This window comes from Megalops cyprinoides, chromosome 15 (assembly GCF_013368585.1).
Source record: "Megalops cyprinoides isolate fMegCyp1 chromosome 15, fMegCyp1.pri, whole genome shotgun sequence".
In the NCBI taxonomy this organism is placed as follows: domain Eukaryota; kingdom Metazoa; phylum Chordata; class Actinopteri; order Elopiformes; family Megalopidae; genus Megalops; species Megalops cyprinoides.
This window is the reverse complement of record NC_050597.1, coordinates 21,853,455-21,869,306: the sequence shown is the minus strand read 5'-3', so window position 1 is coordinate 21,869,306 and position 15,852 is coordinate 21,853,455. Positions and strand designations below refer to the sequence as shown.

Genomic DNA, 15,852 nt, shown 5'->3' with positions numbered 1-15,852 from the left:
TTTCAGAAAGCTGATGAACCACATATGCAATATAATGAAGTAACTGACATCTAAACAAGGCCATTGTGTGCATGCTAGTGCTCCGTTAACTGGCAATCCTCTGTCACCATCACAGCCCTCGGTAGCATCATTCATTATAATTAATTACATTCATCGAACAATTTTCCATTCCTCTATAACTGTTTGTGCCAGATATGTGCATGGTTTGAAATGATGTCTACCTGCAGGAGGCTTGATGCTTTATGTGACTTGTAAACATGCTCAGTGTGTCATTGTGCAAAGCCCTGGTAACCTGCTTGCACAAACAAGAAATGCACAGCATGTTTCTCATATTGTCTTATCAAAGGTCTCAGTGCAGCTGATGTGGTTACCAGACTGGATGACATCAGATGAACTAAAGAGCAGCTCCACTGGAGCATCTCATATAGTACACGGGATTGTCTTGTGGTTTACGTGAATTATATAGCGTTTACCCTGCTGCCTGTGGTAAAGAAAGGGCTATCTGCCATATCAATCGAGAGGGTTCTGCCAGGCACAAACTAGGTCTTCTTAAAATGAGCAGCTCCCTGCACCGTGGCTGAACAGAATGCTCGTTAAAGCCCCGGGCCTCAGGCGGCCGTGCTTGCACCAGTGAGCCGGCGGCGGCGACTCTTTGACAGATGAGCCTGGGTCAAGGTATCCTCCTGCTGCTCGCGGCTAATTGTTATGTGCCGCGGTCTGTGGCGGGCCCACGGGAGGCAGGGCACGATGTTGACCGTTCGCGGCTCGCTGAGCTAACCGACAACCTGCGTGCGTGCCCAGACTGCGGTTTTTCGCCGGCGAGAGCTTTTCAAATGCCCTCTGCGGGTTTTTTAGGCAAATTTGTTTAATGATGTAAATGCCATTTTCTCCTTCTTTGTGCATGAGTGACCCCCCCCCCCCCCCCCCCCCCCCGCCCCCAAACCATCCCCCAAAACCCTTTTTTGTGTGTACAATCAGAGCTCTGGGACGAGCAGGAGGAGAGAGCCAAGTGCTGATTGAAGAAGCGGTCCTCCTGTAATTGGCAGAATGGTAGTGCTGAGAGGAAATGAGAAGAGGAGAGCCGTGCTCTCATCATCAGTGACAAACTGCCGCTCCGCACAAGCGTGACCCTGCTGAACACACTCGAGGAATCGCATGCATAAATACGTTTTTTTTTTCTTCCCAGTAGATTTTTATTCAATTTTATTACAAAAATATTTAAGAGATAAACGCTTCCATATATATACAGTATAAAGCTAGCACCGTGGAAACCGCTACTCTGTCAACCTCAGTCAATTTCAAAATTGTGATCGAAATGCTTTTTCTTTTTTTTTTCCCCCACCAACATTATTTAGCGCCTTTGTTGAGAAAGCAGCCCTGCATTTTGATGTGGTAAGCGTAGAACCTGAGTGAGCTGGGCTTCCTGGAGGGGGCGCTCTTGGGGGCCTTGCGGGCGGTCAGGCTGTGCATGCGGTAGAGCTCTGCCCGGGCGCGGCAGCAGCCGCAGCGGCTCAGCAGCAGGCAGACGTCCAGCCGGAAGGCCCGGGTGAATATGGTGTACAGGAAGGGGTTGCAGAGCGAGTTGATGGGGTAGAAGAGGATGAGGAGGATCTTGGAGTGCGACACGGTGATGAGCGGCATCCGCAGGGCGGCGGAGATGGCGAAGAAGGAGATGGGTGCCATGCAGAGGAAGTCGGTGAAGATGAGCACGGCCATGCGCTTGGCCATCTTGGCGTCGCTATGGCGGGTGGCCAGGTGCGGGTTGCGCACGGTCAGGTAGATGCGGCCGTAGCAGGCGCAGATGACCAGGAAGGCCGCCACGTTGAGGAGCAGCATGGCCACCACGTAGCCCTGCGACGCCGGCGCCTCGATGTCCATGGGCAGGCAGATGCTCACCTTGGTGTAGCTGCTGACCCCCAGGACGGGCAGCAGGGCGGCCAGCAGCGAGAAGCCCCACCCGGCTGCCATCATGGCCGCCACATGCCGCAGCCTCAGCTTCCTCTCCAGCTGCATGGCGTAGGTGATGGTGTGCCAGCGCTCCAGGGTGATCACAGTCAGCGTGTAGACGGACAGCTCGCTGGCGAACACCGTCAGGAAGCCCGCCACCCCGCAGCCGGCGCCCGTCTGCCAGTGGGTGGCGTGGTTGTAGTACTGCCGCCGGGAGTGGTAGTCCACGGAGGCGATTAGCAGCAGGTAGACGCCCATGCAGAGGTCGGCGAAGGCCAGGTTGCACATGAGGAAGCGGGAGACGGTCAGTTTGTGGCGGCTGGTCACCAGCACGCCCAGCACGGCCAGGTTGCCGGAGATGGCGAAGACGGTGATGATCCAGGTGACGGCGCGCAGGAAGGTGTACCCGAGCAGGTCCTCGCAGGGGTTGAAGGCGTCCGGCTCCGGGGTGCACCTGATCGGGGCGTTGGTCACACACACCTCCAGGTCCGGATAGTGGAAGTCAAGGTCGTAAAGGCCATCGCCATCGTCGGGGTACGGAAGGCCATTGCTTGAGGGATAGCTACAGTGGGATGACAGTCAGGTCTTACTTAAAATGACACTGGGAAAGTAAAGGACTTCTTTAGGTTTTACACAGAGTGCAGACAGACAAGTTATTTCCAACCAGTCATGAACCCCAGGCAATTTATTGGTGGTTTCACTGTCCATATATGTGAATCTCAGCTGTGGTTAACTGCTGAACTTTTCTATTTGCAAAATAGTTAATGCCACAGGTTTTTGTGGAAAAACTATTCTTGCAAATAGAAATTCTTTAATATTTTATGTTGGGTAATGAATATGACAGAGGTAGAATATATGGAAGGTGGCTAAGAAGCTTGCACACACCAAGGTCCAGTGTTATTCTTAAATAAGTTCTTCTGTAGTTGCCACTGAAAATGTTGCTTTTTATATGGTTAAGTATAAAAGCATATATAGAAATTGCATTACTGTATAGGACTAGTTAAGATGTAGAGTTGCATAATGATATGCCATTGGAAACTAAGTGGGAGGAATCACTGGTATATATTAATTGATACCAGAAATTTGATGAAACTGGCACAGGAGCACCTTTACAGATGGTAGTTTAATAGAATTAAAAACACTGGTTTTTAATTCTATTAAACTAACGCTTAAAATGTAACTTAAATATTTAAAGAACTTTAGAAACAAGAAATAGTGGCCTCGTTCTCACTGGAAACTGTACATGGATCTGTAGACGTATTGTGCTTCAGACTTCCCTGTCAGATGGCACTTTGTCATGCTTTTGTGACAGCAGGAAATTCCTCCTCAAGCTACGCAGTTACTCAACTGAGGCGGAACATATCAAAGATCAGTATAGTGGAATGGGCTGGTGGCAGCCTTTGTAGTCACTGTCCATCTCCTATAGAAATCTATGACGGGTGACGAAATATGACTCTCGACTTGCCTGATCTCCTGCAGCTGGTCACTGTTACAGAGCCTGGACAGATTCCCAAAGGACTTTAAGAAGGCGTTCTCTCTGGGACAGAGGAAGGAACATAGATTAGACATGCAAGTAGTGGCAACATACACTCACATACACAACAGCCAGAGCAAAAGAAAAGCATGTCCGAGATTGCCTTTTTTATTGCTCAGTAAAAACAATGTGCCTTCAGCATTATTAATTATACTGCGGACCGGTTTACCACGCGCAGTACTTTATTGCTACTTCTCTTGTGAATTGTTTTTCTTGGTGTTTTGGTGGCTAAGGTTTGCTGCTGCAAATGTCAGACACAGACACTAACCACCACCCTTCCAGGCCCATTTTCCAAGTTTTACAAGCTGCTTATTATACTGTTGCCATGGTGCCTTACAGGGAAAGCGTTCTACTGAGACACTGCTGTCGAAACTCCACCCTCTCTACTCCCCTCTCCTCCATAAGGGTTCACTGGAGAGCTATCACTTTAGCTTCCTCGGATAAAATAATAAAGCTTTGATTCATCATTTGTCTTTTGTAGAGGGCTGGAAGGCAAATACATAACCATTCAAAAAAAAGGTCTCCCCTGAGTTTGTGTATGTGTTTTTTAAACACTTACTAAAAGGCCAAACTAATCTTTTTGGCTCACTGTGTTTAATTTCTACCCCCTATGAGTGAATGAACAAAGCACAACTGACAAAGTAGTAATTACTTTTATAAACCTGGTGCTGTGCCTTTGAGTTTTGTGTGGATGCTCTACACCAGTGTTTCTCAGTCCTACTCCTGGAGCACCCCTGTCCTGCAGATCTTCTATCTATCCTTGCTCCAAACACACCTGATTGAAATTAGTGCTCTTGCTCTTGATTAAATCAGGTGTGCTCAGCTAATCAAAAGTGCCACTGATGGGTTCAGACAGGTAGGTAGAGCAGAAAAAGACGGAAAACGTGCTGGGGGCCCCCAGGAGCAGGATTGAGAATCAGCGCTCTGCATAACCTATTATTAGTATTGGGTTTAGTTTTTTTTTTTTTTTTTTTAGTTCAGGGGATTGAGGTCACATTTTCCCTTCTGAGGGTGGGTGGCAAATGCTTTCCCTGCCGCCGCCCCCCGCCCCCCCACTGCCTTGCATTCTGGCCCAGTAATCTGTACCTCTGCTGCCGTCGCCAGGTGTGGAAGGCACAGCAGTGGCTGGGGTAGGTGAGGTGCGCCTCCTGCAGGTTGAGCAGGTTTTCCAGTGAGGGCAGGGTCTTCAGTCCTGGGGTGGAACGAGCCATCAGCACGTTAACCTGCTGCAAGCCATGGGCAGGGAGGGAGCGGAGGGCCGTGGAGGACACGTCACTGTGCAACACACACACACACACACAGTCATTAATTCAAACCAAAAAACCATACACACACATACACACACATACTGTCTGAGATCGACCAGAACTTGCAGGAATGTTATGTTGCAAACCATGTGTCCCTTAACTAGACCACACTGGACCAAGCAACACATCTTCAACAAGTGTAACACTAATGTCTTTATTTTCCTCTATATTTCTCAGTCAACATGCACTTTGAGGTAATTCATTATTTTGACTGAGAACATGGTGATGCTGATCTCACCCTCTCGCACCTACTAAGATCTTTCTAATAGGCAGTCAGTAGGTCTGAAGCAGTCATGTTCCGAGAAACAGAACACGGCTTTTGGCTTTGGCTTTGAAAGCAAGGCTTTGACCTCCTGACTGTGACAGAGTTACTGTATATGGGTCAGCTGCAGTGCATGCTGTAATGTCTGTGTGATAAAACCATCCAGTGCAGACAGATAGCACAGGAGACTGGCCCCACACCAGACATGTCTGCTGCCTGCGTCTCCCACTAAAGTAGGGTGTGGGGTTTCCACTGCAGGGTCCACGATAAAAATCATTAACTTAGCCAGGATACACCCAGAGACACAGACCCACTTCATTCTTAATAATTTTTTGGACTCATACTTTAACATTTCAAATATTTTTTGAGGTCATTTTTTTCTGTTCTATAAACAAAACCCAAAAAGGAAAGAGCTGTATATACCAATCATTTTTCAGTAAGGGGAAAATTGAGAAGTTCATTTATCAAGTAGATAAGCAAGCTGTAAATCTGAGGCAGAACATAAATGGATTTGTTTCAGCAGTCTTTGTGAAAATTTGAAAAAAAGTGATCTAGTTTCTTACCTAGGAACAAACAAATATGCACAAAACAACCCATACACAATGTAATTGCCAAAGTCCCACTTAAACTGTTGATTTTGCCACTTTTGCTTTAGGCGCACCAAGTATAATCAATTACAATGTTCACATTTGTTCACATTTTACTCATACAATCCTCATTGGCTATAACTATTAATCCTGTTATATAACCTCTCACTATTACAGTCAGTTGTTCTCATACTTTAGCCAAATTTAATTGAGAAAATTTATTGAGCAGTTCAAACCTAACCTGTAAAATCCACACACGAGAGAAACATGATTTAGTGAGAATTAATCAGATTTATGCCAGGGATAATTTGAAGGTGTTTTAATTCATGCCATGAAATCTGCAGTTTCTGTTTTGTTGCATTGCTTAACTGCTTAAATTGTGCAATTATCAATTAAAGTAAATTACAAATACCTGAAAACACTTAAACTCCTCCACAGTTATGAGTGTTTAACAGAAAGCTGGAAAAACTGTTGAACTCTGCACCCCATTTCTATATTGGAACACCTGTCTTTCAGTGTGTTGAGTTGGCCTTAGTGTGTATGTGCTAAAAAGTCTTTTTCAGGATGAGTGAAATCTGGTGGGGTTGAATCTGTACATAATTGCATTACATTATAGTCATTTAGCAGACACTCTTACCCAGAATGACTGGCATAGGTTACAATTTAACATACCATCCATTTATACAGCTGGATATTTTACTGAGGCAATTGTGGGTTAAGTATCTTGCCCAAGGGTAGAACAGCAGTGCCCTAGTGGGTAATCAACCTTTCAGTTTAAGTCCTGCTGCTTACCACACTATGCTATGCTGCCTCCCACATAATATGATCAGAAATAAAAAAAAGGTAAATGTTCTAAGGGCACCCACAAACAATGGAACAACTTCAGATTATCCAGGCCTTCTCATGTATCTAAATCTGCTTGAAGACAGACACGATACATTGTTTCATCTGGAGCAAAAAGCCTGAGTTCTGCCAGAATTTATTGTTTTCCATCGAGAGCCCTACATTAAAACACAAAGCGCTCGTCATCTTGAAACTGAAAATTGGTTTGACAAGTTGAAAATAGGCATCAAGTTAATGCTGTGCCCCCCCAGCGTGCTTCAAACAGGACTGGAAAGATACACTGGCCAAACAAATCCCACCCCTTTAAACTAATTTTGGGGGTTTGACGTGGCAGTAACCCTTTGCACTTCAACAAAGCATCTCCTTGCTCTTAGCTGAAGCCCAAGTGTAGTAAGTAGCGAGGGAGGCTGGTTATCATAAGCAAGGTAGTGTTAATGCATTTTCAACAGTAAAAATCACACTGCCACTTCATGTTTCATCTCATTTTAGTTTATAAAAATGCTTTAAAAGACCTTGAGTCAACATTATGGACAACACAGAACATTTTCATCACGTATTAATCATCATTTCTAAATTAGATATGTTTTAATACTGTAAAAAATTTATTCACCCATTATTCAGCCTAAGACCAAAGACATTTTCTATATGAAAACTAAAAGCCATTCAAAATCTTAGTCAGGTACACCCACAAAATGACGAGCGTCGGAGGCAGCATGAAAGGGAATGGCAAAAAATGTCCGTAACTAAACCATGCCAAAATATTTTGTGCTCAAGTAATCTTCCTGAAGTATTTCTGTCCATATCTCTCGGGTTATATCCATCTTGGTCCCAGAACTTGGTTTCCACCTAGTTTTTCATTTCAGTTGGCTTAAGCTCAGTTTACTATTGCACAAGTGGAACCATCTTACCTTGTCTTTCATGTTCTGTGGTTGACATGCCATTTGTACTCTAGGCCTCTCAACACTTCAAAGCTTATATGGGACCAGTTGTTCAGTGAAATTTGCATTGCTTAAATTTACATAATATCCATTTACACTGCTGGATATATACTGAGGCAAGTCAGAAAACACTCTGTGTGTTTTGTACCTTATGAGATATAATATAGTGTTCCATATTCTACATACTACACTTTGGATCAGATTTTGAATGTCTTGCTACACTCCTCCTTTGCCCTTCTCAAGCGAGGAGGATGGAGACCAGTCACTTACAGGAGACTAGGCCCTGTCGCACCTTCAAAGGCATCATCGTGGATTTTATGAAGGAACTTGTTGTCTTTCAGAACTCTAAAACAGAGGAAAAAAAACAGGTGTATGTATTATGCACACAGACTATACCCCACATGCAACACACACACACAAAAGGGTGAACATTTAATCTGACCCCTTCTACTCAGAATTGGGCTCCTGCACATTCCTGAGGAGGGCTGGATTTGTCGCTGGATTCAGAAATGCAACCCCCTCCTCCCTCTTCTCTGGAGACATAGTAGCTGGACACCTCTGAAACCTTGAAGCCAGTCTGACTGTGGCCTCAGCAACCAGAGCCGAACAGCCAGGTTTACCTTGTTTATTTTCTTCGCTAGCGTGGCTGCCAAATGAATGACCTTCTAGGCGCTACTGGAGACGTAACTTAAACTGAAACCCTGACACTGGTCTGAGGAGGCAGACTAACGGGCGGGAATCTGTGTGCTGAAACTCCGAGACAAGTGCAGAGATGCGCTTGAATCCGCTGTCACTGTGGCACAGGGGTAAGAAAACAATGATGCTCCCAATCAGTGTTTTGTCCCTGAATGAATTTATTTACCGGAACATTTAGTTTCATTGATTACTGGAGCCTTCTGACCCATTAAAAGCCCTGTAATAACAACAACAGCCTGTCAAAGGCCAGCCAACGGGGTGGGGGGCTGCCTAATGTAGCCTAAAGAACCGGCTGCTTTAAGAGCTGCACCTCAAAACAGACAGCTGGAAATGGAGATAGAGTGCGTACAGTTTATCCATTCTTGTCCCGTTGAATGCATAGCGCTGGATGTCTTCGAATCCATTTCTGACAAGGTTCCTGAAACGAGATGAATTATGTAAGTAAATCTGAGTAATGCGGATAAACCCAGGCAATGCATTTTTGTTGTACAGAATACTATGTTCGCTAACACACTGTTTATCTCTTCTGGTACAATATCAATCAATCAAAATGGGTAAGTGAATTGTCACAAAGTGCTAGAAGGAGTGCATTTCCTAGTGGCAATCAAAACGCCATAAAATCCAAGGTGGGTTGGGGAAAAACTAGAATATTACTTCCTAGGCTCAGGAAAGGGTGGTCTAGAGACTCATGGAAAATCCTGGAAAAGGGCACAATCCACCGAATAGTAACATAAAGGCCAGTAAATGGACACATCAATCACCTCACTGCAAAGTCCAGAGGCTGATATGTGGCCGGAGGGATGTTCATATCAATTTATCTTAATTTATTTTTGTTTGTGAGATTTAATATAAATATTTTCATGATTTTTGCAGAGAGGCCTGCTTGGCACTTTTGCTGCAGCATGCAGCGTAGATCCTCTTTTTGCATTCTTCCATTCAACGCTAATAATTTCTGACATGAAATATTGCCAGCTGAAATGTGAAAATATAAACAATATAGCAAAATGGTAACAGCAAGTGGATTTTTCTCCAGTTGATCCCAGAACGGGGCACTGGATATCCCCACAAGAGGGTCTGCCATTTGTCCACACTCACATGTGCAAAAATTCCTGCGTCATGCCCAGGAAGGCATTGGAGGGGATGGTGTTAATCTTAATGTTGTCCCCCATCTCCCTGCAGAAGACACAAGTGCAGCTTCCATTAGTCATTTTTGTACTACATTTTTGTATCTACTTTTTTAAAGGGAACCTGGGGCAATTCTATAAAAAGACAAGTAGTTTACCTGAAACAGTGATTTAACACATACTGTATGCAGTCAACTTATGACTCCATGATGAATTGTCTGGAAACAAGTTAATTATAATATGAAAATGTACACAAGAGAAAGAGTTGTTTCATACATACTAATGAACACGAGGTCAGTAGCTATTAATGCTTCTTCTATGCAATCAGAAACTTTCCCTGTGTTTTTTTTGCGCGTAGCATAGAACCAGGTGCCTTTTAATGTTGATAAATATTGCGTATGTTTATGTTTAGGTATGTTTAGGAGGGATAAACTAACCTAGCTTCTTCTTTCTGGCTGTGACTAAACATCCTTACCAATGATAGTGTTAGTGATAGTGAATGGCTCCCCCAAAGTAACAACACTACCTTGGTTTTGCCACTAGATGGCAAAGAGATACTTGCCAGAGTAATCGCATTCATGGAACAGAGCCAGTTCATGTGTTTTTAAAAAGTGACGGTGGATGCATGATCTGTTATGCACAGGGTTTTTATGTTTTTATTCCCAACTCACAGGAAGAAGTGGGATTCCAAAGAGGAAATTGTGGTGAGATCGGGAAATTGTCTCAGTCCAGTATTACAGATGCTCCTAGTGAAAAGGAGAGACAGAAAGATAGCGAGAGGAAGACAGAGGGTAAGGGTAAGGGTAAGGCTCTGAATGACATTCTGTTAAGTGTCAGTGTGTCACAATACACAGAGACTACGGAGAAATGACAGTGCTGTAATTACTAGGGGATTGTGAATGTCAATAAATAAGTTTGCCATCTTTGATGAAGGTGAACTAAAAGGACAAGTTGTGATACTGTGATACTTACTCAGTCTTCCTCTTATTAGGAAGACTTGAGTAAGTGAGAATGATTTTGGGGTTGTCAGGGATTTTATACCATAGCAAGGAGCATGTAATGGCCCTTAGTTTTTCCTGCCTAAGCACACACATTCAGGGAATACAGGATGATTATGGACTTGTGTTCAGGCTCTGTATGTGATACTCTGGAGGGGACAACATTTTTCAGCCTCAGCTGTGACATGAGGCAAGCACCAAGTTACATCATTGGGAACTTTACTTTAACAAACAGTTTTCACTATGCACATGTGCAGAATGCACCCAATATCACAGAGTGGAATGTACTTTGGTCAAAAACATGGCTGAAAAGGGCCTTACAGGTACTTGAGTTTGGGCAGGTCGGTGAAGGCTCCCTTTTCTATCGCAACCAGGTTATTGATGTTCTGTATCAGGCTGAAACAGACAGTACCAGAAAACGACATTTGACACAGCTCCTGTCAATCTATCTGTAATCTCCTGCCAGTATTTATTTTGGAAAGAAGTTCACTGATATATTTCAATCCATATATCATTTTAGAAGATGAATGTCATCAAAGAAAGCTTGCTTTTTCCTGATTTGCCCAGCCCTAACCCAGCTTTACTTTGAGCAACAGAATTTCAGGTTGACGCTAAAAGAGGAATATATAATATAAATAGGTCCTTCTCTGTCCTCAAGGCCTGGTCACGACTGAAACAATTTACACAGCAAACATATTTAAAGCACAGATAACAAAACAACAATATGTGTAACAATCAATGATGGGATCAATCTCAGAACAATTTTGTCACTGAGAAAATATCTCACTAAATCAATTGCAATTGTGCAAAACAGTTAATGAAGACAGAAGACATGATATAAAGATTAGAAATGAAATCCTTAAAAAAAAAAAAAAAAAACTCATGTTGAGGTCAAAAACCTGCGCTGTGTGTTAAAGTCAGCTCCCTTTCTTAAAGTTCTTAAAGATGTGTGTGGATGCAATAGGAGTGCTCTGGATGTGCAGAGAGTGTTGCATGGCAACATGCTGATCTGCTAACGTCTCTCTAGCTGAATCACCTACAAAAGCTGATTGCCAGGTGTTTGAACACTAAAACGCACTTTGGCGTACACAATGTATAACGATTTGTGGTAATTATCATTTTTATAGTAATTGTTCACAGTTGTGACTGGGGAGTTTTACTCCTAAGCGTTTTATCACACTGCTGCTTTCAGGCAATCACACAACCTGAAACCCAGAGTTGAGAGTTCCATTCTGAATTGTGCGTGAGATGGAGAAGATGATGGGGGGGTGGGGGGGGGGGGGGGGTGTGGTACTTACACTTCCGAGAGGCTGGGGAGCGAGAAGAACGCCTGCACTCTTAAAGTCCTGATGGAATCGCTCTGAGATATTTCTCTGTGGCAAAGGTAGACACAATCCTCTCAATCATTTCGCCCCCACGCTAAAACACTGCACCATGAGTGCTGCAGCCCTCCATTAAATCAATGCAGAGGCACACCAGGAGAAATACAAAGAGCAGTCACGAAGCGAGAATACAACAGGCTCCAATAAAACAATGAAACAAACATTTGAGGTCTCGGGCGGAAGCACTCTTCTCAAGCAAATGATTTTCCGAAGGCCAAGACAGACCCGTGGCACACTGCTATCTCGTTAGTTTACATTCCTTCATTAGCTTTAATAGAATTAGTAATGACATTCCTGTTCAGCAGGCCATGTTTGCCCAAACTTCATCTGAATGTGTGTGGACACACACATAGACTGTTACAATTTCCCACTTCCTGTAAAAGATGTGCATAGGAACAAATACATGGATATTGATTTAGTCAGACAAAAAGAAATGAAATAATGTCTGTTCAGGTTACTCCAAACAAAATCTGTGTGGAAGGGCCCACCAATGTGCCTCTGATGTGCCTCACAGGCGACTGTACACATCTCCTCATCCTGCACCTGCTTTAATCACTCTTTTTTACTATGCCATCTCTCCTCTGTAATTAGCAAGTGCTCTGGTCCATTGGAAAAGAGAAGATGCCACTTAAAGCCAGACTGGATTTAAATTTTGCCATTTGGAAGTTTGTGGCAGGGTTGACTAAATGCAAGTGGACCATTTGATTAGAAAATTGCATAGTGGTGAGGCTGCTTGCCAATACCAAGTCTTCTTCTTTCTCTTTTCCCCTTTCTTTCACTCTATAAATAAGCATCTTAATTAAGTTTTTTCTTTTTCGCAGAAGCATTTAAAGGCCATTTCAAAAGCTCATCAAGGAAGCTGTGTCACGGCTCTGACATGCGTTATTGGTGCTTAGAACGTTTCCATTTCTCTCCCTTATTGCCCTTATGTTCAGGTAGAAATGGGTATCTTCCTCGGAAAGTCTTTGTATCAGGCTAGACCATGGTTCTCAGCGAGACAACTCTCTCCAAAAGGCATGGATTAAATTTAACACCGTTCAAGCCAAGTGGAGAAACGGTCAAGGATGACAGAGGGTTGGACTGGGTCTGGAAGGAACAGCTCCGTACACTGAATACATCCCACTCTGACACACTGTCCCAGGAAGAGTAAACACAGAGCTCTGCACATGACCCCTGGCATACACTCCCTCATTCGCTAATATTATAATACCAAGAGGCACAGCTCATCTAATGAAACCTTGATAACAACCAATCTGTATCTTTGAGTCAAGACAGGAATACAAAAATACACCAGCAAGGCAAAACAGTTACATTGTCCTTTACAAGCATTATATGACTTCATAAGCACTACATTTATTGCTTTAACATCCCTAAACACTCCTAAAAACTAAAGCCAACCAACATAAGACTGTCATCTACTGTGCTGTATCATTATCCATGTCGCAGATCAGCCTCTTAAGCTTGGAATGTGTTTGTAGCATTACAATTCTTTCTGTATCTGTCTGTAAAACAGCCCCGCCAATGCAGTGAGGGTACTAGGATGGTAATCAGAAGCTTGTGGGGTCAAAGCCTCCTGGGATTCTGGTCCTAGACCACTAAGCGCAGGCATCTTAGGAGAGCTTGTTCAGTTTCGTTTAAATTCCTGTCAACTGCACATGGATTTTGTTTAAATTCCTGTCTGAAAATACAGAAGATCTATATAAAAAAGAATGGGAGCAATTCATTCCTATCTTTGATTTCCGGCAAAAGCCTTTGAAACAAATGTATCCAGAACATGTTCTTTGGAGGTAAGCCAATGGTATTTCTCTGGAAAAAGATAACTTCTTCACCCTGGAATTATTCCAATCTGTACCTATATAGGAACATAATATTATTTTGAAAATTCCTTGTAACAATTTGTAATGAAGTAGAACATGAAACCCCTTTGAAAGTGTTGAGTTGGATGTACCAAGCATGCACTCTTTAAAGGGATTACCTCTGGGTGCTTGGTGTGTCGAACCAGAACTTTTCCTGGGTTTATTTTTTCATATAAGTGCTCTGGGTATAGTTAAAAATCACTGCTTCTTTGTAGTACCTGTCTCACAGTAGCACTCAGTCCCACTAAACACAGTGACACTTTACTACATTACTAGTTCACAATGGCATTTGTCCCACTAAATCCAACGACACGGCACTTGTTACATTACATGGCACATTACTAGTTACCAATGGCACACTAACTGTACTTAGATGCTCATCTAAGATAATGCTACACTGCTGAGGCTGAGGGCATAGAAGCAGTTATTTGAGGCACATCCTTAAAGCAATTCTTGAGTAAAACATCAAGCATTTGTGAGTGACGAATGAATAGAATTAGGACTGAACTACATCTGTCCTAGACTTCCATACAAATCCAGAGTGATTACGAAACTGTCAGGTAGGTCTGGACTCTAATGGATATTATTCATGAATTGCACTTTATAAAACTTAGAATGTTATTATCACTTAGTAATTAATTCACCTTTCTTCTTCTATTTATTTATTTATTTATTTATTTATTTACAATACAAATGACTTATATTCAGCACAAGTGATGCACCACAAACCCTTTCAATCACGTAAAGCATTTCGGACACTATTCCTCAAATTAAGAACACCACATTACTATATGTCTGTTCCTCTCCAATAGGTAGCCAAAAAAATCCACTCTGACACGGCGGGCCTCTCATCACCGCTGAAGATTCCGGCAAGGGCCGGCCCTTTTCAGCAAGTTAATTGGGTTACGAAGAGTGCGCATGTTGAGCGCTTTGCCGCGTCACCGCCACAAAGGGAACGGTCGTACGTACAGTCGCAGGCATTGTGGTCTTAAGATTAATATCTGGTCTATTTGCACCTCAGGGCTAATGCACCTGCTAGTGCTTCGAAATACAGCCAGACATGGGGTACTGAACTTTTGGTGCCAACATCCTATGCTTCTTTAGCAGCGTGCATTCAAAGCGAACTGTCAGAAGGCTGTTACTCACATCCTGGCCACGTTAAGAAGTCCTGTGAAAGAACTGGTCTGGACTTCTTTGAAAGGCAGCTGTGTTAATCTTCTAGAAGAAAGAAAATACACGTAGACTGTAATCGATAAATTTTTTGCTGTTCGTTTGCATAAAATAAATAAGGACGTTCACAATATATAACATACCTAAAACAATCTACTTAAGATATTATTTGCGATCAGATAAAGCGCCCTGCCAGTCTCGCGGTCTCACGGTCAACAAAACAAACTGATTTAAGTGATATAAAATGTACATTTTCTCAGATCAACAAGCGCTATAACAGTAAACCGTGTCGCGTAGACCTGTTTAGCTGACTGTCTACATAGCAAGTTTTTGTCTGCTCCGTTTCTTGCAAAATGTCCCAACATCACAGTGTCTTTGATAAGTTACTTACAAGTTGTAAGTGAGCGAGGATTCATCTGAAGAGTTCAGCTCAGTTTCCCTCGTACAGCGAAGACTCTCCTCGGTGCATTGGCAGACCATCGGACACGAGAAAGTCCAGCCTGGGCGAGCGTAGAGGACGCTGGACAACGTGGCCAGTTGCCACACCGTCCACAAGGACATGCTGGATGCGTCTTGTCTCCCTCTTCCTTTCTTCAACTCAGAAAGTCGTCTGTCCTTTCTTCCACTCCCCAGGGAGGACGGAGCAACCTGTTACTGCCTCCTCTGGATGCGCACTTTGTGGGAAGGGTTCGCGCGTCCTAGACCTCCCCGAGTGGTTGTGGAGTTGTCTCTCCGACTCACCTCAACTGTAGCCACTTGCTTTACGTCACCAACTTGACATACAGCACGGTTATACAATTGCCTTTCAGCGAGTAGGTTAGAAATGATAAACTGAACTGTAAACGGGCTATCAAAGTAGATGTGTCTGTACTTTGTGTACTCAACATGGAAAGACATTCCAGACGCTGGTATATCTTTGTTCGCCAGATAAATTTGCAGTAAACAAATGAATGATGTCCCGTATAAGTGCCTGAATCTGTGGTAGGGTGTACTTCTGCTTCATATGCTGTATTAGCATCCGTATATATGCAGAGGGTAACTTCGATTACAGCCATCAATTGAAATCATCCGTCAATGAATCCAATTTATTGTGTGATGTTATTGCATTAACTCCAGGGTTCTCTTATTTTTCCAGATTAGTGATAATAGGAAAAAAATAGTTTTGTTTGTGTTGAATTGAATGGGACATAAAGGGAGCATCTATGGTG

The 15,852-nt window shown here is 43.3% G+C and overlaps 1 protein-coding gene across 1 annotated transcript; it reads right to left on the bottom strand.

Annotated features, from left to right (window-relative positions):
• Nucleotides 1–1,347: 1,347 nt before the first annotated feature.
• Nucleotides 1,348–15,205, bottom strand: LOC118789770 (lutropin-choriogonadotropic hormone receptor-like). The gene is made up of 11 exons (XM_036546369.1): nt 15,036–15,205; nt 14,621–14,692; nt 11,535–11,609; nt 10,558–10,632; nt 9,910–9,984; nt 9,210–9,287; nt 8,464–8,532; nt 7,689–7,763; nt 4,568–4,756; nt 3,413–3,484; nt 1,348–2,509 (listed from the first exon to the last, which is right to left on the bottom strand). Exons 1-11 carry the CDS (start codon nt 15,203–15,205, stop codon nt 1,348–1,350), a joined length of 2,112 nt encoding a protein of 703 aa, XP_036402262.1.
• Nucleotides 15,206–15,852: the final 647 nt, after the last annotated feature.